Source organism: Saccostrea cucullata, unplaced genomic scaffold (assembly GCF_032062105.1).
Source record: "Saccostrea cucullata isolate Sc308-1 unplaced genomic scaffold, CSIRO_AGI_Scuc_v1 ctg1608, whole genome shotgun sequence".
Classification (NCBI taxonomy): Eukaryota; Metazoa; Mollusca; class Bivalvia; order Ostreida; family Ostreidae; genus Saccostrea; species Saccostrea cuccullata.
In genome coordinates, this window is record NW_026921147.1 from 22,627 (window position 1) to 45,847 (window position 23,221).

Genomic DNA, 23,221 nt, shown 5'->3' on the forward strand with positions numbered 1-23,221 from the left:
ACATACATGTATTGTATATGTTATAATAATATGGAGACAATGTCAAGAAACTGGAAAAATACATATATGCATATCAAGGAACAAAAATTAAAAATAAAAAATAAGATGATAAATTGCTATACATATTGAATTATAAAGATACATTTCGAAATTATTTTGATTTCTACAGTGAAGGTACATTATCAAGAAATTTAGCAAGTGATCTAAGGATGTCAGGGTGTTCATTAGTCATGAGCCTTTAAGATTGATTATCATAAGATAGAGCCTGAAGAGTTTTACATTTATTTTTACAAATATTTATGAATTCATGTCTTTGTACATTAAAATGAGGACATATAAGGAGAAAATAAATGTCATTGTGAATCTCATTGTGATTACAAAGTGAATCAATTCATTCATATTTAGGTATTTTTTCATAACGTTCAATTTCAGTTTTAAGTTGTGAGTTAATATTTGTAACCTTGTTTATGTTGACTATGTTACGTTGACTGATCTATGTTGATTGTTTGTTAGAATATTTAGATATGGTTCAAAACATAAGTTATTATTTAGGCAGGAGAAGGTAAATAATTTACCATCTTTATTTACCTTACTTACCATGTAATTTTAAAGTAGTTAAATAATATTCTTTTCAAATGATTTTAATTCGTGGGGTGACATACCTAGAAATCACTTAGTTAAATATCAATAATTTTAAGTACTAAGAAGTTAACACAAGTATACCATGAAATAACATCATTTTAGTGTATATTTTAGAACATTTAAAAATTAAAAGCCTCACTTAGTAAGAAAAATATATAAGGTATATAACATGGCAAATACATACACTTAAAATTGAATAAACGAGGACTGTTCGGAGATTTTTGAGCCACTTTCTAGGAAAGAGATAGACTTATGAAAATTCGTCAACATTTTATCAAGAAAAATGAATCAATTGTTTAACTTCAGATAAGCCCTGGTGAAATTATAAATTGGCATACATCAATTGAAATTGCCATGGAGAGCATGGCCTTGTTAATTAATTGTCAAGTGAGCCGTATTTTTTTAAACGATGAAGAAACGTAAACTCTCTTTTTTCAGTCATAATAAAGATACAATTCAAGAAATCAAACTCTCTTGGTTTTTTAAAGGATTTAATTGAAAAAAAGAAATAAGATCTAAGTTTGATGTTTTAATGCTAAAGAACATGAACAGAAGTTTGCATAGTGCGTTCTTATTTAATTCGTCATAATTGCTTTTTAACTGGTTGTGTGAGTATAATTGCACAGAGAGAAAAAATACACCGATAATAACATTCTCATAGACGAGTTTTCTCCCAGTTTCTTGTTCGTTCAATTTTGAAAGGCGTTCACTACAGAACATTTTAGGAATACTTGTTGTTCTGTTTTGTTGTAATCAAAAATACACTGCAGAGATAAGTTTCAATACCGTGTTAAATCTTTTGATGTTCGGAAATTCCTATTATAAATGCGATCAAACTTATTTCATAAAAAAAGAAATATTACATACATAATTACATTCACAATTCAATTTCCTATTTTTAAAATTCTTTTTAAAATCTTGTAGTCTAAATGTTACTTAATATCTAATTTCGTAACAGCCCGAGCCCCGTTACCATCATTTCATTACAATTCCATAGAACAAAAATGTTTGAGGAATCTTTCTTGAATTCAATTAGTGTCAATGTTTATTAGATGTATATGCCAATTTTCTTCAAAAGACGTTCACCAGGATTAAATAAAACTGTCTCACTTACTTTCGAACTACCCTCCTTCATCGAATATACATGTTTCAAAATAGAAGTCTACATATCAGTTCAAATTTTGAAAATAAATAAAGCAGTTTAATTTTAAAAACTTTATGTTTAACTTATAAACAAGTATCAAACATTAGTGAATATTCATAATTTGAAAAATAATCCGCTTAGCACTTGCTAGATAATTATTCACTTTTGAGGTAATGATATTTAGCTATACGTTATTGGGATCAAAAAATCTCTGAGTTTAACATCTTTATTGAAGAAAACATTAAGACTAGATGAATATGCTTCTCAAAATGACATAAGTACAGTTGCATTATTTTGTACAAGTCAAATAAAATTTAAAAAATACATGAAATTAAATATTTTCTCTTCAAATTTAAGAAAACCAAAGCTCGTTGAAATAAATACACAAATACTATTCTTTAGGCCTTTCAACTAATTTTTCAAGTTGCACATATGGTAAAAAACATTGTATAGCTAGATTTATAGGTGCATGAAATTATCAAAAAAGATAATAATTTATGCATAATTTTTAATTACATCATTAAAAAGTTAAATCATTTATAATTGACTTTTCCGATGTTGTGTTTAAGGACAGGTAACTCAGGTGTGAAAAATGACCAACTTAGTGCCGATTTATGAGTTATCGTTTATAGGAATGACATATAGGCTGCTTTAGCATTGGTATTGTTATATAAACAAAAGGGTTCCTTACATTGTTTTGTACACAAAAAGTTTTGGCCAAGAGAAAGAGAATGCCTTCACTCTACCTGAAATAACAGGATCAAATGAATGGGGAACAGACTATATTCAATAGTTTTAACTCTCTTTGACGATTATTATGAAGAAGAAAATTTAATGTCATGTTTTTGTGTTCGCGCTTTTTCGCTTCCTGTTTAAATACATATATTTTTACAAGTAAATGCAACAATTGATCATCTTATTTGTGTTACTAAGCACAAAGGGGAACGACCGAGTATAAAAATTTAATTAGGTTAAAACTGAGAAGGAGGGTAGATTTAACTTTTTATTTTAATTAAAAAATTTAATTATATGCAGTTAACCGATGTCCGCAACTATACAGTAAAACGTTTAACATTGGTGCTAAATTTTAAAACCACTGGATTCTACTGAAAGCAGAGAAACACTTAAGAAATGCTTAAAATCGCCTTGCATGTAAACAGTTACATACCCCGAGTCTGCTCTAAACAATTTTTAGCAGTGAGTTATCGTTCATAATACCGACTCCTAGCGGCAGTTGAAAGGCCTATATTCTTTTCTTTCCCCTTTCTTATAACTTAATTAGAACAAAAGTTTATATCCCTCAACACTAAGTTGATATCCAGCCATTTGATAAAAGTCTCAGTCGTAAGAGAGATGGCTCGTGATTTCTTGATTTGGTACATTCTGTAAAGGACTATTTGCTGTGCTGGTGCCTGCTGTGGAAACAGTGTGTTCCGAACCTTTCGAATTGTCACCAGACTACAATTTATTTTTGCTCTTATTTCAAAATACTCAATATGTTCATACACATATGCATCAAAAGGGTTAAAACATTCGCAGTGCAATTAAGGTTACACACGAAGATGATATAGTAAGGAGGTCATCATGAGATTTGAATTCATGACAGTTGCGCCGCCCTGGGCCAAACCAAATCCAAACAAACTCTGTAGGTAAAGGGAACTCAAGTTCGTTTAAAGAAAGGCAACATGATTATCCAATGGGAGATAGTTAGTAAATAATGAAAATTTGGTGGCATGTTTAAAAAATCTTCTCTGCAAGAACCACACGGCCCCAAAAAATTAAACTTACAGAAAACCTTTTTTTCATAGTGTAGAAGTTTGATCAAATCATGACCCCCTGGGTTGAGAAGGGTCGCAATGGGGGGTCAAAGTTTCCGAGAGTGGTAGGTAGGGTGGGGCTGTTGTAAGATTCAAACTTTTGCATATGAATAAATAGAAAAAAAAAATCTCTAAAAATATTCTCAAGAAAAGCAAAGCCATTATGAGTCATATTGTTATTGAAGCATCTTCATATATATGTAGATTCAAGTGTGTTCAAATCATGGCCCCATAAGTTTAGGATGGGGCCACAATGCACTTTTTGGTAAAATTTGACATTTTATATTAGTACCTAAAATCGGTACCGTCGTGACTGTAAGGTGTCACATGATGACAAAAAATACCGATGTAAAAAAAAACTATGGAAACAGTCCTCAAAATGCCGTTAAGGTATTTCAAATAGAATTTCACACTATTAAATATGAACATAAAATGTCTCGTTTTAATGATTTTAGGAAGAAAATGTTGCCTTAAATGCACTGCTTTCTTTAACTATTTCAAAAAAGATTCTTTTCGAATTACTGTTATAAAAAACTCATTCAATCCTAATAAATATTCCGTGTTGGCAAAACATTTTTACAGGGTTTTTATTTCCCATGTTGATTGCACAATTTATATGTATTTTTTATCTGTGTATTGAGATATTTTCTTCTCTAAAATCTAATTGCTGAATTTGGTTTCTCATAATAAACCTTACCACTGTATATTTGCTTATCCATTTTTTAAATGCTTCTGTTGCTTGTGTAATGCTTTTTCCATCTTTCTTCTTACAATAGATTTCAATTAACTGTTCTGCGAAATTCTCGGGAATGAAGTTTGAAACCTTGCATAAAAAAAAATTAAAATGAGATCTTCAGAAGATCACACTTAATTCACAGAAATAGAACGCTGGTTTAAATATTTTTACCTCATTCCTTGGGATTTTAAACGGTTTTTTGGGATCTTTCTTGCCGTAAAAGCGAACGTGCTCTATTGGGTTCTGATCTCTCATGCCATAGTCCATCGTTACCGACTATAGAAATATTAATTAATATACACATCATTAATACTGATTTAATGATGAGTGATGCCCATTTAAATTGTTCTGTAACATAGCATTATTAATTAAATCTATTTGAACTTTTTACCCCATATCTCAATGCGTTTTTGTGGCATTATTATTCTTAAAGTAAGTATACTTGAATTGCTAAACCTTACATGCGTCACAATATCTTCTCTTGTAAGATCGCTGTTATTATCTCTCAAAATCGTAAAAAGTTCCTCTTTAATTTTTTCGTCCTCAAGCTGAAACATTAAAAAAAGGAAATAACATTTTACGTTGAGTGCGAAATAAGTTTCAACAAGTCAAAATTGGCTCTTGTTCAATTGAACATGTATGTAGCATGAACAACAAACAGATTAATGGAATTAACAAATTAAGTTAATCATATTTTATTAGCTTCTCAGAATGTTCCCGTGGTGATCCGGGTTAGAATAGGTCCTCAGTACCCCTTGCTTGTCGTAAAAGGCGACTAAATGGGGCGGTCCTTCGGATAAGACCGTATAAACCGAGGCCCCTGTCACAGTAGGTGTGGCACGATAAAGATCCCTCCCTGCTCAATGGCCCTGAGTGCCGAGCATAGGCCTAAATTTGCAGCCCCTCACAGGCAATGGTGACGTCTCCATATCAGTGAAATACTCTGGAGAGGGACGTTAAACAGTATACAATCAATCAGTATACAATCTTCTCAGAATGCTCTGCAATAGTTTAAATAAACTTTATATCATCAAAGATTTTCCACCTCACAGACAGAAAATTTTTCTTAATACCTAAAGAGGCATAGACACAGTTTCAACTGAATGTTTTAAACCAATTTTAATGCCTACAATTCCTAATTAAGGCATCTTCTAATGACCAGCAAAAATGTGAACATCATTTATTGATTTACAAACAAAATACAGAACTAAAAGTTCTTCATAATGTACACAAGGCTCGTGCTTTGTTTTTGTTGACATATATAGAAAATATCATATTTAAAACAGAATGAAATTCAACAAATACAATAAAAACTGTTTTATTGTATTTAGAATTAACTTCTTTATTGAAATTACCTGTTTGAACGAAGTTTATTAGTATATTAATCTATGTAAACAAAAAAATACATGGACCCTGTTTACATAGCAGATATAAATCTGTCTTGTATCTCGACAACTAAAGTTTAAAAAGATATTTTGCTGTGTGCATTAATTGCAAAAATATGACCAATCCAAACTTTGTCAAACTGTTGGAGTCACGATGGGGGCAGTAAAGTGTTTTTTTCTTTGTTCTCTTATTTCCCCCAGGTGTATATATTTTTCTCTCTAATTATAAAAGTGTTATTGAATGTTCTGACTCTAAATAGGATAAAAATATTTTGATTGCATAATTAAAGCACCAAACATGATTTAACATTGATTGAAATGTGAGTCACGTAACAAATTACGGATAGGTAACGTTAAATGACTTACAGATCCGAGGCTTAGCAATGCAAATAATTTTATGAGATGGATATAGAGATAACGAACAGTATTCCGTCTCACAGTCAATAAAACAATACAAAATAAGAGCAGAGCAAACACGGACCCCTGAAACATCAGAGGTGGGATCAGGTGCCATGGACGAGAGAGCATCCCCTGACGACCGGTCACACCCGCTGTGTACTCCTTGTCATGATCAGGAAATAACGGAAAAATCGGTCGTTAATTCAGTGTATAAATAATGGACTAGCAATTGGTATAAAAAAAAAAACTCAGTCAGCATTTCACTCAATGAAAAATGGTATTTGCTGACAAGGTCATTGTATCGACCATAGAACTTACGAAATGATGACTTTAATCGTGATTGCTGATATTCTTGTTTCATCAACTTGCTTGTTAATAATTTACCTCGTTTCAGAAATTATCCATACGTAGCGCATGCTCTTGCGTATCAAATCAACTGAGATATATTCACTCTGTGTGCAGGTGATGTAAGTTTATTGCTGCATAGGTAAGGGAAGTTGATGATAGAAAAGTTAAAGTCATCACGTTTGTCATTTAACTTGGTTGTTAGGTTACCATTAACGTCTTTTTCAAGTATGAAACAGATGTGTCAGACTCTGTGGTATCTTTTATCTCAAGCTCTCCTAGATATATCGTATCGACGTAGGAATGGAAATTACCATTGTTAATTGACAATACGTCGTCGATATATTTGAAGGTCGAGTTCAAGGCCACAACAAGTTTTTTCTTCTTTTCACGCATAAGATTTTGCATCAATCCGCTTCATATGAATACAAAAAAAAGGTCTGCTAATAACGGAGCGCAATTGGTTCCCATGGGAATTCCAATAGATCGTTAGAAGAAACTCAAGCATCTTCTTGATTCAACTTCAGCGTACTTGTGTGTTCAATCAGAATCGTTTTTAACAAAATAATTTTGCAAATGACCAATGACAAGGTAAGTAAATTTACGAGTTCCACTTTTATTGAAAAAGCAGCTGTCAATGATATCAAAAAGCCTGGATTTTAATTTATCGTGGGGAATGGTTGTGTATAAAGTTGAAAAGTCATAAGTTTTTAAGCTGTTGATTTTGGTAAAATCTTGTGATTTCAAATTGTCTAAAAGTTCTATTGAATTTTTAATCATCCACATCTGATTCACACCACTACTTGAATATATGGTAGCACAGTACTCTTTAAGTCCCTTCACTACTGTCAGTATCTTGGTGAGGAGTAAAGAAAGAGGCTTGGTTGAACTGGAACCCGCAATGTATATTTGATTGTCAGGATTCTTATGAATTTTCGGAATCCAATATATATAAGGTATTCATTCATTTTGGCTCTGAGGATTGATTGTATGTTGTTTAACGTCCCTCTTGAGAATTTTTCACTCATATGGAGACGTCATCGTATGCCGGTGAAGGGCTTCAAATCTAGACCTATACTTGGCACTCAGGGCCATTGAGCAGTGAGGGTTCTTTATCGTGCCAGCGCCTGCCGTGACACCGGACCTACGTTTTTAAGGACATATCCGAAAGACCCGTGACTTTCACTTCTAGTGCCGAGCGCTTGGCGAAGGAACAGTCACTACCTTTGTTTACGTCTTAGGTATGACGCGGCGTCGCGAACGAGAATCGAACCCGGGCCTCCTGATCACAAAGCGAACGCTCTACCACTAGGCTACCGTGACCGGTGGCTCTGAGGAATATTAAAGATATTCAAAACTGACATATGATTTTGAAGAATTTCTTCCTTAGAAAGGGAAGTATAAGTATAAGTTGGATTACCATTTGTAATAAATTTACTTTATCTTAAATTCAACATGTTTGTACCCGCTGAGCATCCTTAACGGCAATGTAACGTCATAATATTTTGTCCAGAATTTCTAAAATTTACTATTCCACAAAGTTGTATAATTTCATTTGTTAGGATTTTACTTTCTTTTATTACTTAACTCTGCTTTCACAAGGTAAGCAACTCTAAAGCGCCTATGTCTTTCCTTGACGTTCAAACATTTTAAAGTTTTTGTTAAGATTTTTACAGATACGTTTCCTCACAGATTGTCCTCATCTGAAACAAAGTCTCTGTCACTCAAATACTGTCTATACTATTTGTACACACACATGCAAAAACTCGCTTGCAAAATATTTTTTATTCCATCAACATTATTTGATTTTTTCAGGTATTTTCCCAAGTAAAAGACAAAATTGCATCGATATCGGCTGCTCCGTGACGTTCTAAAAGTCATCGTTTTTGTCATTTTCAATAAGGATTACATATCTTCCCAAGTTGGTTTATTTTTTTAACAGAGCAAAATATTAAGACATAATTTGGAATAAGAATCGATTCGATTTAACAATTCTTAATTTTGATTTCTCGGTTGTTTTTCGGTTTTGAGAATGTGACTACAGACATTATTTAGTGTATTGATCGAAACTTACTAAATTTTGACCTGTTCCGCTATCCGATTTTTGCATTTTTAAAACCTGGATAAGTTTTGAAAAAAATGTGGTATTTAAAAAAATAACACAAATCATTTGAATTAATTGTTAAAATATTTCCACTAAATTTGGATAACATATGACAGTAGTCCACGAACTTTTCGAACAACCTTCATATAGTAATCTACCGGTAAGTTTACTATAATTTTTTTTTTGTAAGGGATATTTCAGCATTGTTTTTTCCAGTGAGTTTGCATTTAAGAAAAGTTTCCTCTTCGCTATATTGCCATACAGGGGCATCAGTGTTTAATAAACACATCTTGTTTTATATCAATGTACCATGTGTATTAAGACTGAGTCGTTGCGTTCAAGATATTAGAATGAAAAGAAATAAACTTTTATTTCTTTTATTTACGGCACTATGTGCATGCAAATACTCAGACTTTGATTCCATCCTCCCTAAACAGTAATACAAAATAGTTTATATCCCTCTTATTACACTCTTAAGATCCAGATGCACTCAAGAGCAAATTGTGAGTCAATTCGTTTGTATGGATGGTTTACGTGGATTCTTGTCATGTGCAATTATTACCTGGCGAATATGTGGTAAAAATTATTAAGTCATAGGCTAGGTATTCATCCTTTGTGACAAATACTATTTCAAAATTTGTAATTAATTTTTCAATTTTGTTTTTTTCATCAGCTTCTTTGCCAATTGTTTTTCTTTTTAAGAAACTAATCGCACGTAGAATGTCTTTTCATATCAAATCATAAACCCAACAATGCAGGTGATGCTGTAATCATAAATATCATAAATATGAGACGTTAACCATTGGTTCTAGAAAAAGAAATAAAAATCTGAACCAGTTTTTGTAATTTTGTTGGCAACATTTCTTAAATACCTTTTCAGATATTGAGCGGCGGGTTTGTCCAACACATTTGTACAACTCTCTGTTCTGGATTTTTAAAAGAATTTTTCTTGACTTCTCTAGAGCTTTATCATTAGACCACAAAATCTGCTGGAAAATGTCATCTGTCACTTTTTGGTACACTTCCATATCATCAACGGATTCCCATATTTTCCAGTGTTCTCTGGACGAAGTAAATTTAGATTAATTATAATGTGTATTGCTTTTTCTAAAGCAATTGCCTTTTATGACTGATTTTAAATTTCATCTAAGTATAAAAAAAAATTATTGTTATCAAATGAACATTTATGATGATTTAGTATTATATTTTTTTCCTTTTTTTACCATTTTTACTGATGATTCTATAGAAAACATTTTGCATTAAAAATAGCGACGTGTTTGGATTTTCTCAAACAGATATCAACACATGTTTGTACCTCATTTCAAATATAGCTTGCACATTTTTCAACCATTACTTAAAAATATACCCACGTATTAGTGTTTCGCATTGAAAATGTGTGCATGCTTTACTGTCATTTTAAAAATCGAATGGTGTTTTCAATATCACATTTAAAATGTTTGATTCGATACAACAATTTGAAAGAGACTAATTACCCGTTCTTGCCTGGAATGATACTTGTGACTTTATCCGCCTCCAACATTGCTTCTGTTATCCTGAAAGATCGATGTTTTAATTATGCATACAGTTCATTTTCAAGTAGAACTGACTATTTACATTAAAAATGTCCCATTTTTCTCTCTTAAACACCACATTTCAAATTAATGTAATCATTCATTAAGAAGTAATGGACATAAACAGGATTTATATAAGATTATATATGTAAATATCGACATTCATGGTCTAAATAAGAAAGACCGTTTTGTCTTTGAAACATCAAACATAAAATATTATCCAAACTGTCTTTGTCTTAGAAGAAATGTGCAGACAAGAAAAATCCAATGAATGGATATAGAACAGCTCATCTAAAAATCATCCAATAACAATAATAATAAAAACTCACATGGCCTCTATAATATTTCCAACTCTGTGTTGGCAAGCTAATCTCTGAAGCGTGTTCCTTGTATGAAACATATCGTACAAGTTCCCAACCTCCTTCAAAAACAAAATAATAAGAACTGCAAATATATATGTTTCTCCCAGAGATTTCAAATGTATGTATAAATAAAAGTACACGTACTTTCAAAAGTTATTGATAATTTTTAAATTTATTTAATATTTTTTTCTACAAAATATAGTTCAACATACACACTGGCGTTCTGCATACACATTGTAGTCCAACATTCACACTTGAATTCTACAAACACAGTGTGGTTCGGCAAACACACTCTATTTCAACTAAACATCGTAGTTTTTATTCATTATCTGAGTTGGAAATTCTCTATAGATTTATTGGAGAAACAAGCGTTGTTTTGTGACACATGGTTTTTGAATATTCTACCTAAAAACAATAATTGTAGTGTAATCAACTTTGTACCATGTTCTGTATTTTGAACAATGTTTAAATCGGGTTTCAAAAAACTTTTTTTTGTAATTAGTACGTGAATTCTATAATCTCTAAAGAAGACAGAAAAGGACTTTCCTTTAAAAAAAAAATCACAAAATGCTCACCAATTAACCACAATGGTCACAATATCTTTTCAACAAATGATTGCATTCATGGAGCCTAAAATGTGGTTTTACTCTTTTCTCAATGCCATGATTCCAAAACAAAAATCGAATACACACTATTCAAAAATCTATGAATTGAGTTAAGGAATGCAGCTGGTCTTTTAAAATGTATTAAGGCCACACCAATTAATTTTCTTGTTCTTCGGACCAGCCGCTCGTATTTCAACAAAACTATACTAATAATATTAATTTAAATTTCCCGCATCATAAAAAATTTGTGCTATTTTTCTGTTCAATTTCTGCTCTATTCATAGTTTGTTTAATCCGCTAACTCTGCAAATCAGATGAAATATAATTGTCCGCTCATATTTTTTCACGCTCCGCCTAAACATTTTACCTTCAAAAAAGTAATAATATTATTATTTAACTGCTTGCCCGCTCGTACCTTTTTCCATCAAATATCCGACGGACAAAAAATTAAATTGGTGTGGCCTAAGCATTTTTCTTTAAATAACATTGCCCTTTTTCGGCCAACTAAACCCAAATGGTTTGAACGTAAAACGAATCTCTAAAAAAACAATTTACCTTACTTTTTCCTACGCAGCAGAGTTAATATTAAATAAGGAGGCGAGGCCTACTTTGTACGGGAAATGTTTACTATGACGTCATACATAATATGAGGTCTTCAAAATACTACAAAACGAAATTATTTCGATTTCAGGGTCGGCAGGGGATGTTCAATGGCACCTGATCCCACCTCTGATGTTTCGGGGGTCCGTGTTTGCTCTGCTTAATTTTGTATTGTTTTATGGACTTTGAGATTGAATACTGTTCGTTATCTCTATATCCTTCTTGCTATTTCAAACAGCTGGATAGCTGTATGCTACATACAATATTACTATTACATGCATTTTGTCGTTTGTTAAATCCCACATATCAATATATAAACGATGCATCAATCACAATGCACTTGTTAATGTGACGTCATCTCGAAAAAAATGACGCATTTTGTACACAGTAAGAGGCAGATAAAGTCACATCTTTTACAATGAAAAATGTCTTTTGTTCTCAAATAAAATATTATTTGCAATTAAATTAAAGGCTGTTCACCTGGATGCGATGTCTGTTTTAGTATTTTATTTATAAACTGTCCGTTTATTCTCCAGACAAGCGATACTGTCGTGTGTTTGTAAGCAGATTCATTAAAAACTTAATTGAAGGGCCCTTATAAATCGATTAATTGTAAGGGCATACCCTCAATGTGTCTTGTCAAGTTTTTAAATATAAACTAAAGAACCATTAAGATATTTGAAAAGTGCTGCGAACCTCATGAGATCTTGCAAATAAATTAATTATAGCTATATTTAATGTAGTTGACCAGCAAAATATTCAACCTGCCGTCCAACAAATTATATTTTAGCAATTAAAAAAAGGAATCTATATTGGTTTGCTGCACTTTTCACAAACTACATATAGTGTTGAAAAGGATTATAAATTAAACTAAGATTTTTAATTTGGTTATGCCCTTGCAATATTGGAATTTATAAATGACCTTTAAACTGCAAGTATGATTGCTAAAATCATGTGACGTCGACATCACGTGACAAGTCGAAAAAAAAAAATCTTAATGTCCCAAACGTAGATTTAACCCACAAAACATTTTTTTTTATATATCAGTGAAGTCCTAAAAAGAATCGCCCATCCTAATAAAGTAGGTATTTTTTTTTATCTTAAAAATAGCCGATATTTCCATTTGTAACCTTAAGGAAGGATTCTTATCTGGTTTCTGACTAGATGGAATATTCAAAGTACATTTGTTGATATGTCTTTTATATTTAGATGTAAGAGATTTAAAAGACCATATTTTCTTACCTCATCACAATTATACAACTTTCAATAGAAATGGTTAACTGCGTTTGTAAACTAGCAGGGACTATATTTTTGGCGGAATGGTGGCGTATGAATATATCTTCCTTTCTGCCTCTCAAAATTATTATAGAACATTGAATTTAGTTATAATTTTTCCGCAGTCAAAGACTAAACAAAATTTTCAAATGTAAGTTTAAATAATAATAAGGGACTAAAGTTTCAAAATATAATAAATAAATAAGATTTTTCACCCATACTAGAACTATGCTGGCTTTTAAATGCTCCAAATCTAAGTACAGATTTGAGCCAAAAACCCGTAAAAAGTGTTATTTCTCTCTTAGTAAACGATCAAAACTTTAAGTTTTTGTATCATTTTGTACCTGTATGGAACAACTTTACTTTATCTGAAAATTGGAAAAAGTTAAATATAGGATCCATATAAAAATAACTTATAAATCTTTAAAATTTAAGAAAAATAGAGGAAATTCGGATTAGGAAATATCCATTTTATTTATATTATCCATGTCAATTTGGTAATATCATCTTATAGGCCCTATATGGTAGTATCTTTTTATGCAAAAAGAAAAACATTCAATTTTTTGAAATAAAAGTAAGGATCGCATGATTGGAAACAGTAAATTTTTATTCTTAATGTCCAGGAAAAAGGTAATGACTTTGACTTTGCCTTGCCTCTAATATTTTTTTTTTTTAATTATAACATACTAGTATTTTATTGCTCAGTGCATGAAGAAAACATTAATAAAGAAATAAAAGTTTTTTTTTTAAAATAATTTTATTAATCATTATGCAAACCCGTTTACAATTCCTAACTAACCCGGGCCAGGATAGTTAGTATAACAAAAATAACAGTAACATATATTTAGTTAAAGCATTTCTACAGATGTCACCATCTTATTTTTATACATGTGAGTTTTTGTTAAATTCAGTAAAATGTCCATATTGTTTTTGATATTTGTTTTTACATAGGAATATAACAAATCTTCTGTTTCAGTTTTGTTCTGAACTCTGCAAAACATTTTAAATTTATATATCTTGTATGCTACGAAAGACACAAAAGTATTTAAAAATTGTATTTTGGAATTCCGTTCGGAATAAAAACCTAGGACGACATGCTTCCACTGTACATCAAAATTTAACACAGAACTCAGATTTTTCCATAGTATATGAACATGTTCACAATCAAAAAGTAAATGTTTAATATCTTCAATTTCATCACACATATTACATAAAGCAGAAGTTCTATATTTGCATTTAAAAAGAAAACTGTTACAACACAATATATAAGTATACAATTTATAGTTAAATTCACATATTCTTTTGTCATAGATGTCTTTAACCTTATTTCTATATATATCCTTCCAACTCTCTTGAGCAACAGAAAATAATTTTTTATACATTAATTGATGGCTTGGGGCTTTAAATTTCTTAAGGAGTAAATTATCGTAAAAAAATTTACATTTTTTATCTTCAATACAATATACACCATTTACAAAATTAAAATAACGCTTCCCTATATTCTGCATGTATGCACAGCAAGTCATATTGAATCTTACAGATTTTTTATAGATTGCTGTTTTTATTATTTTGTATTCACACATCCAATTTGATTTTTGTATTAAATCAACAGACAATTCTTGTAGAGTTTTAAATTTTCCATTTTTGTTAAAGAGGTCTTTAATATGTGTTATCCCACTTTTGATCCAATTTTTAAAACACAATGTTTTGTTTTCATATTTAAACATATTATTATTCCATATTGGTTGCTGAGCAAAACTTACATTAGACAATTTAGTTTCATCGATGTATCTTTTACAATCATTAAAACTGCAAAATACTTCTTTATAAAAAACCGAAAGGTTTGAAATGATTTTAAAGTCTGTGGGTTTTGTCTCTGATAACGATAATAGATAGTTGATATCAATATTAAGAAGATTTAAATATCCTCTTATTATTTCGCCGATTATGCAATTTTTATCTATTAAGTATCTAGCCCATGCCGCCTTTAAGGCCTTAAATTTCAAATCAATATCTATCACACCTATACCTCCATCTTCTTGTTTTCCGATCACAGTATCTCTTTTAATTCTATCGCGCTTATTCCATATGAAGTTAAATATGCTTCTCTTAATTTGTCGAATATGTTCGGGATCGGGCATTGGTAATATTGAACCCATGTATATAAGTTTTGACGTAGCTAAAGAGTTAACGACACATGATTTCCCAAAAATAGTCAATTTTCCTTTTTTCCACGATTCAAAAGAGTTTTTCCATGTTTTGAAAAGTCTTTAGCCAATTCAATTCGTAACATTGAATTTTATTATGGCCAATGTGTATACCTAAACATCGTACGGCATCATTTGTTACCTGTATGCCTTCTATGTTAGTGTATTTATCTTTTAGACTGCCCAATAATATACATTGTGTTTTGCTTATATTGACCTTTGAACCAGCGTGTTTACAAAAATCATTAACAGTCTTAACTGCAACATTCAAAGAAGATATATCTTTTAGAGCCAATGTGATATCGTCTGCATGCTGAATATTTTTAATATCCCTTTTCATGTTTAAAACATTGATACCCTGTATTTCATTGTTATTTTTAATTTTTATGGCCAGTATTTCTGCCACAAATAGATACAATAGAGCTGAAATAGGGCATCCTTGTCTAATACCTCTATTCATGCTACATGTTTTAAAAATCAAACCATTGTTTTTAATTCTGAATATTGGTTTATTATATAGAATTTGGAACCACTGAAGAAAATTATCACCGAAGTTATTTTTTTGAGAACTTGAAAAAGAAAATTCCACTCGACTGAATCAAAAGCTTTTTCAAAATCTAAAAAAAGTAATATTCCGTCTTTTTCATTATCCATGCAATATTCATAAATGTCTAAAATCAATCTTGCATTAATACCTATGTAACGACCTTTGATATATGCTGATTGTTCATTACTAATTAATTTGTCTATGACGATTTGTAATTTTTTTGCGAGTACAAAAGCTATAATCTTGTAATCGGTATTTGTTAAACTCAAAGGTCTATAGTTTTTAAGATTATTCTTGTCGCCCTTTTTAAATAAAAGAGTGATAAGTGCCAATCGCTGAGAATATGGTAATTCGTCTTTTTCAAATATAGTTAATATTACATCGTAAAAGAGAGGACCAATCTTATTCCAGAAACATTTATAAAATTCCCCTGGCAATCCATCTAATCCGGGAGATTTGTTACATTTTAAATTGTATACCACATCAGAGCATTCATCAAATGTTGGAAATGTGTCACAAAACTTTCTATCGCGATCACTGAGTTTTGGACATTCAATGTCTTGTAGATATGAAGAAATATTGTTTCCATCAACAGATTTGCTTGTATATAAGTTTTCGTAAAAAAGACACATTTCTTGTAAAATTTCACTATTACTTGCAATGGTTTTATTATTCTTTTTTAATTCAGTTATTGTATTATTCGTTTGATGTTTCTTTTCCAAACCTAGAAAGAAACTGGTATTTCGCTCTCCTTCGCTTATCCATTGCGCTGTTGATCTTATTTGAGCTCCTTTAGCAATTTCATCATACATTGCATCTAATTCTTTCTCTAGTTTTCGCTTTTCATTCATATCAATTTCTAGACTGGGCAAAGATTCAATTTTATCGATTTTTTCCTCAAGTAATTTTACTTTACATTTTATGTTATGTTTGGATTGTTTCGCGTATTTAATAGAATAATCACGTACACTTATTTTAAACGTTTCCCTTTTTAAAATTGGATCTAGCGTTTCATCAATGAATGTTGTTAATTATTTCCTCTATACCGTGTTTGTAATCATCACTCAAGGTGAGATACATTCAATTTCCAGTAACATGCACCTCTATCTAATTTATTAAGATTTAAAGTACATTTAAGATATCTGTGGTCACTTAACCGAGTGCCATTATTGTGAGTACCAGGAATTCTTCTTACAATGATATTTTTTACACTTTCTATAGAGTCTTTATTTACAAAAATATAATCAATCCTACTTTTTGGACAATTTTCTGCATCACACCAGGTATAACCGTTGTTATTAGGATTCTTATTAAGCCATACGTCGACTAAGTCGAATTTATTTACTAATTTACTTAATTTTTTATTGGATTTATCATTTTCTTTATCAAAATTGCAATTAAAATCACCTCCTATTATGATTGTGCTATCTTGCGCAGAAAACGAAGAAATATATGTGTTGAGAGTTGTTAAGAAGGCTAATCTATCTGACTCTTTATTAGGTGCGTAAACGTTAATAATTGTAAATGATTCACCGTCAATTTTTGCATTAACAAGTATTTTCCTACCATCTTTAGACTTATGAACATTTAAAATATCTACATTACATTCTCGTCTAAAAAGAATAGAAACACCTCTACTATAGGGAGAGTCTGAAAAAGCATGAACTATTTTCCCATTCCATTTTCTTTTATAGTTTTCTACATGTTTTTCAACAAAATGAGTTTCTTTGTAAAAGTATTATATCTATTTTACACTCTTCTAACCATGTAAAGATTTTTGCTCTTTTTTCCGGCGAATTAAGACCTCTTACATTCACCGAAAGTAAACTTAAATTTTTCATTTGTCTGGTGGATATAAATGTGTAATAATGTTATAAAACAAAGGAAGGGGGGATAAATTATGTCTTATCACTTGACAAGTAAAAATAGCACATATCAATTCATTAATTATAGTATTTTTAAAGTATGCCAGAAATGTCTGTAAATAGATATAACTGAGCACATACCGAAGTTCATGAAATGCTGCATCAGTCTGACCGGAGATAATACAGTTACTTACACGTATCATCATCACAACTCTCCGTGCTAGGTTCATCACTGTCGGACATTTCTCTCAGCTGATTAAGCATTTGCGGTATTGTTTTTTGTTTCGATTGTTCTTTTTGTTTTTGTTTTCTTTCGTTTTTTGCTGAATCACTTAGCTTTCGTTTTCGAACTTTTCTTGCGATTTTTTTCATCAGCACACCAAGAATATTTTTTCCTGGCCACATTTCGGGTTTGGTGTTGCATGTACCGTCCCGATCAAGCCCTGAGCCCCATTCGTTGTTATATGTTGCTTCAACGAATACTGTCGATTGCTTTGAAGTACACAACTTATCGCGGAAAACAGGGACCTGGACACATTTGTTTTCCAAGATCTCCTCCATCACAGCCTCTTTGGTAGAATCCCACTGTTCGTTAGATTTTATTTTTTTGCCTAAGCGTAGAGCGCCAAGGGCATCATCGGCTTCTTTGATGATATTGGCAGAATCTGGGTCACCGCATCTTACTGCCTTAATATACTGAAAGGCATGCTCAGCCGACTTGTGTTTCATTCCAAAGATATCCAAAACGCATGGGTAAAAATTGGATAGAACATCCTCTGCACCGCAGAAAGGGGTTAAATTCTTTTGTGGCTGGTAATGAGGGCATGCTTCATTCCCGGGGGAATGACCCGGTTGTTTGCATACCTTACAACAGGTATCGAAGGAACAGTTAGAACGGGTGTGGTCGGTTTTCCAGCAGTTTGTACATAAAAGGTGAATGTCCTTTTTGGGTTGACCATGGTGAAAAATCTTACACTGTATACCACCGCAGTAGTTAATTCTCGGAAGATATTTTCCGTCTGGGAGAGGTTCAATATACATGAACCTTGTTCCATTTAGGATACTTGTCATCCGGTTTGTCTCAGGATGGCGGATCCTTTCGTACAGAATTTTACTTGTTAATTTGACATTGAGTTTGTTAAGTAATTCCTGTACCGCGGAATCCGCCACAGAGAGGGGGAGACCACATATCCTAAGTTTAAGGGTTTTTTGAGATACAGATGTAGCACCAGAGGTGTATGGGTTAGTATCATAGAATTGGTATGCTACACTATTGATGTCAATACCCTGGGTTAGGAGCTTATGTCGGCATTCTGTACTTTTGAGATAAATTCTCCACAGATTGCGGTCGAGTTGCACGCAAAGTAGATCATCACCGATTACTTTTTTATTTGGATCAAGAAGATCAAAGTCAGTGATCTGTTTTCTTTAAGGAATTTCTTTGAGAAATTCCACAATCAGAATCTTAAATCCGGAAGAAATAGTCAAAAAAACACGGAGCGACAAAAACACGTCCAGTGTCGTCCATGTCATGTGACTTACCCCTTGCCTTGCCTCTAATATAAAACGGTCAAATTTAATCTCACTGATGCCATAACTTAGTGATATTGTCCTTTTGATTCTGTGAAAATTCATTAATTTTTACATACAAGAAATGTAAGAAGAATCCTACCTTAACTGTGCTGCATATGTAATTTTTAGAAAGTTTAGAAAGATAATTCTCATCAATCGGCGTCTCTTTAATCCTAAAATCATTCTTATCATTCGGTGTCACTTACAATTATTCGTTTCGTTAGCTGATGTTATTGATGATGATGGTGAGTGAGAAAAGTACCTCATGTTCAGTGCGAGTATCACATAATAAATATGTTATACATGTAACCGTTAATCCAAATATATAATTAACAAGAGGCCCATGGGCCTTATAGGTCACCTGAGCATTATGCAACAACTTTCCAGTGATTGAATTTGATTGTTGTTTTTATCCAGATGCAATGGCATTCACAACTTTGAAAGAGGCACCATTGATCATCATAACAATACACTTAGCAGTTGCTTAGTTTGTTTACTTAATACCCATATGCAGGGTAAGGGAACAAAAAATGCATTTCAACTAATCAGTAATATTCAGCAATAATCAGTAGTGCCCCTACAACACATGAACCCCTGACCCTTAGGCCTTGATATTTGATTAATACCAAGGAGCAGATTTCAAACCATTCATTCATTTTCAGTATATAAGTACACCCCCCTTTCTATGGTAACCTGACCCTGGGGCCTTGAAATTCACAATTCTGGAAGATATCCCTAACAAAAAAATACTATAGTTAACTATAGTTAACTATAGTTAACTATAGTTAACTATAGTTTACTATAGTTAACTATAGTAAATCAAAGTGTCAAAGTTTTCGTCAAAGTTTTTCAAAGTGTCAAAGTTTTCGTCAAAGTTTTTCAAAGTGTCAAAGTTTTCGCCAAAGTTTTTCAAAGTGTCAAAGTTTTCGCCAAAGTTTTTCAAAGTGTCAAAGTTTTCGTCAAAGTTTTTCAAAGTGTCAAACTTTTCGTCAAAGTTTTTCAAAGTGTCAAAGTTTTCGCCAAAGTTTTTCAAAGTGTCAAAGTTTTCGTCAAAGTTTTTCAAAGTGTCAAAGTTTTCGCCAAAGTTTTTCAAAGTGTCAAAGTTTTCGCCAAAGTTTTTCAAAATGTCAAAGTTTTCGCCAAAGTTCTTCAAAGTATCAGAATTTTCGATTAAGTTTTTCAAAGTATCAAACTTTTCGATAAAGTTTTTCAAAGCATCCCAAGTTTTCGATAAACTTTTTTAAATTTTCAAAGTTGGCGTTAAAGTTTTTTAAAGTGTCAAAGTTGGCGATTGAGTTTTTCTATGTGTTATAGTATCCAAGTTTTCGATAAAGGTTTTTAAATTTTCAAAGTTTTCCATAAAGTTTTTCAAAGTTTTCGATAAAGTTTTTAAAGTGTCAAAGTTTTTTTATAAATTTTTTCGAAGTGTTAAAGTATCCAAGTTTTCGATTAAGTTTTTCAAAGTGTTAAATTTTTTGATAAAGTTTTTCAATGTATCCAAGTTTTCAATTAGGTTTTACAAAGTATCAGAGGCTTCGATAATGTTTTTCATCAAAGTGTCAAAGTTTTCGATAAAGTTTCTCGAAGAATAAAAGTTTTTGATAAAGTTTTTTAAAGTGTCAAAGTTTTCAATAAACTTTTTCAAAGTTTTAAAGCATCCGAGTTTTCGATAAAGTTTTTCGAAGTATCCAAGTTTTCGATTAAGTTTTTTGAAGTATCCAAGTTTTCGATAAAGTTTTTCGAAGTATCCAAGTTTTCGACTAAGTTTTTCGAAATATCCAAGTTTTCGATTAAGTTTTTCAAAGTGTCAAAGTTTGAGCCAAAGTTTTTCGAAGTATCAAAGTTTTCATCAAAGTTTTTCAAAGTGTCAAAGTTTTCGCCAAAGTTTTTCAAAGTGTCAAAGTTTTCACCAAAGTTTTTCAAAGTGTCAAAGTTTTCGCCAAAGTTTTTCAAAGTATCAAAGTTTTCGTCAAAGTTTTTCAAAGTGTCAAAGTTTTCGCCAAAGTTTTTCAAAGTGTCAAAGTTTTCGCCAAAGTTTTTCAAAGTGTCAAAGTTTTCGCCAAAGTTTTTCAAAGTGTCAAAGTTTTCGCCAAAGTTTTTCAAAGTGTCAAAGTTTTCGCCAAAGTTTTTCAAAGTGTCAAAGTTTTCGTCAAAGTTTTTCAAAGTGTCAAAGTTTTCGTCAAAGTTTTTCAAAGTGTCAAAGTTATCACTATAGTAAATCAAAGTTTTCAAAGTGTCAAAGTTATCACTATAGTTAACTATAGTAAACTATAGTTAACTATAGTTAACTATAGTATTTTTTTGTTAGGGTATGGGCCCTTGTCCAGCATAACTATATAGGTAGTTCATCTGCTTAATACCCTGGAGCAGAGAAGAAAATTTTCAATGATTTAATGTATTTTCACTATATAATCAATAGAGCCCGCCCTAACACTAGAACCCCTGACCCTGGGGCCATAAAATTTACAATTTTGGTAAAGGCACTCTTGCTCATCAGAACTATGCACTTAGTTAGTTTATTTAATACACAGGAGCAGAGAAGAAGATTTTCAAAGAATTCATGTATTTTCACTATATAATCAATAGAGCCCCGCCCTAACACCAGAACCCCTAACCCTGGGGGCATAAAATTCACAATTTTGGTAAACGCACTCTTGCTCATCATAACTATGCACTTAGCTAGTTTATTTAATACCCAGGAGCAGAGAAAATTTTCAAAGAATTCATGTATTTTCACTATATAATCAATAGAGCCCCGCCCTAACACCAGAACCCCTAACCCTGGGGCCATTAAATTCACAATTTTGGTAGTGGCACTCTTGCTCATCATAACTATATGCTTAGTTGGTTTATTTAATACCCAGGAGCAGAGAAAAAGATTTTCAAAGAAATTATGCATGTTCACTACCTACTTATTTAGCCCCGCCCTAGCACTAGAACCCCTGACCCCAGGGCCATGAATTTCAGAATTTTGTTAGAGGACTCATTGTTGATTACAATTATGCAAACAGTTTGACCGCTTGATGTCCAGGAGTAAAGAAGAAGATTTTTAAAGATTGCATTAATTTTAGTGGTTTTGGCCCCACCCCTCAGGCCCCAGGGGGGCAGGGATCATGAAATTCACAATTTTTGTTCCCCTTTACTCATAGATGCTTTAGGCCAAATTTGGTTGAAATTGCTTCAGTGGTTGCAGAGAAGAAGCTGAAATTGTTCAAATGTTAACGCACGACGCACAACGCACGACGCACGACGACGAACGAAAACAGATAGCAATAGGTCACCTGAGTTAACTCAGGTGACCTAAAACATAAAATGAAACAAAAAGCACCTGAATTCTTGAATAAGGAATTCTAGTTAAAACAATTGTTAGAAAATTCTGTCCTTTGCAGCGTACAAATACCTTATCTCGGAAACATATTTGAAGTTCACCATCCACGGACAAAACCCTACGGGTGAAACACAATATAGGGGACAGTAAGGTTGCACTTGGGGGTAAAAAATTAATGTCTTCGTTTTGCCCCAAAAACATTTTTTCTAAAAAGTAGAGTATCTTAAGGATTTCAAGCGTAAACGGTTTTGTGAAATTCACATTAGAACTTTGTTTTTTACAAGCTGATAATAACCTCATTTTCACAGGTTACGGACACTACAAGTGTTGTTTTCTTTGAAATAAATATCAAAAACTGTTTATAAGCTCTAATTTTTTCAACTGCTTACAAACAAAGAACATATATAAATACAAAATAAGGACAAAATTTTGACTAAAAAGATGACATTGTACTTAAAAATTTAAACAGTTCTTACTTCGTACATTTTTGTTCAAAATGGTAGTATTTCATTTCATGTGAACTCTTTAAAACCAATATAAATAAAGAAAAAACTATTTATAAATAACACTTTTTATGCGTTTGGTGAGATATAAATACTTCCATTAAAATAGGACATTTCATTTTTATAAATTTTCTAAAATTATTTGATAGCTCCATTAAGTTACGGACACTACAAAACCCAAATATTTATGATTGGCATTTGGTTTGTGGTAAAA

At 31.8% G+C, this 23,221-nt stretch overlaps 1 protein-coding gene across 1 annotated transcript in view; it reads right to left on the minus strand.

The window, feature by feature from the left end:
• Window positions 1–2,884: 2,884 nt before the first annotated feature.
• LOC134259276 (deoxynucleoside triphosphate triphosphohydrolase SAMHD1-like) overlaps window positions 2,885–23,221 on the minus strand; it is a 54,848-nt gene continuing 34,511 nt past the window's right edge. The window contains exons 11-18 of the mRNA XM_062741882.1: window positions 22,577–22,622; window positions 10,473–10,564; window positions 10,066–10,125; window positions 9,445–9,634; window positions 4,801–4,887; window positions 4,511–4,615; window positions 4,301–4,426; window positions 2,885–3,244 (exon numbers count right to left, since the gene is read on the minus strand). Of these exons, the coding sequence (XP_062597866.1) occupies window positions 3,125–3,244; window positions 4,301–4,426; window positions 4,511–4,615; window positions 4,801–4,887; window positions 9,445–9,634; window positions 10,066–10,125; window positions 10,473–10,564; window positions 22,577–22,622 (826 nt within the window). The 3' untranslated portion in view covers window positions 2,885–3,124. The remainder of the gene's footprint in view (window positions 3,245–4,300; window positions 4,427–4,510; window positions 4,616–4,800; window positions 4,888–9,444; window positions 9,635–10,065; window positions 10,126–10,472; window positions 10,565–22,576; window positions 22,623–23,221) is intronic.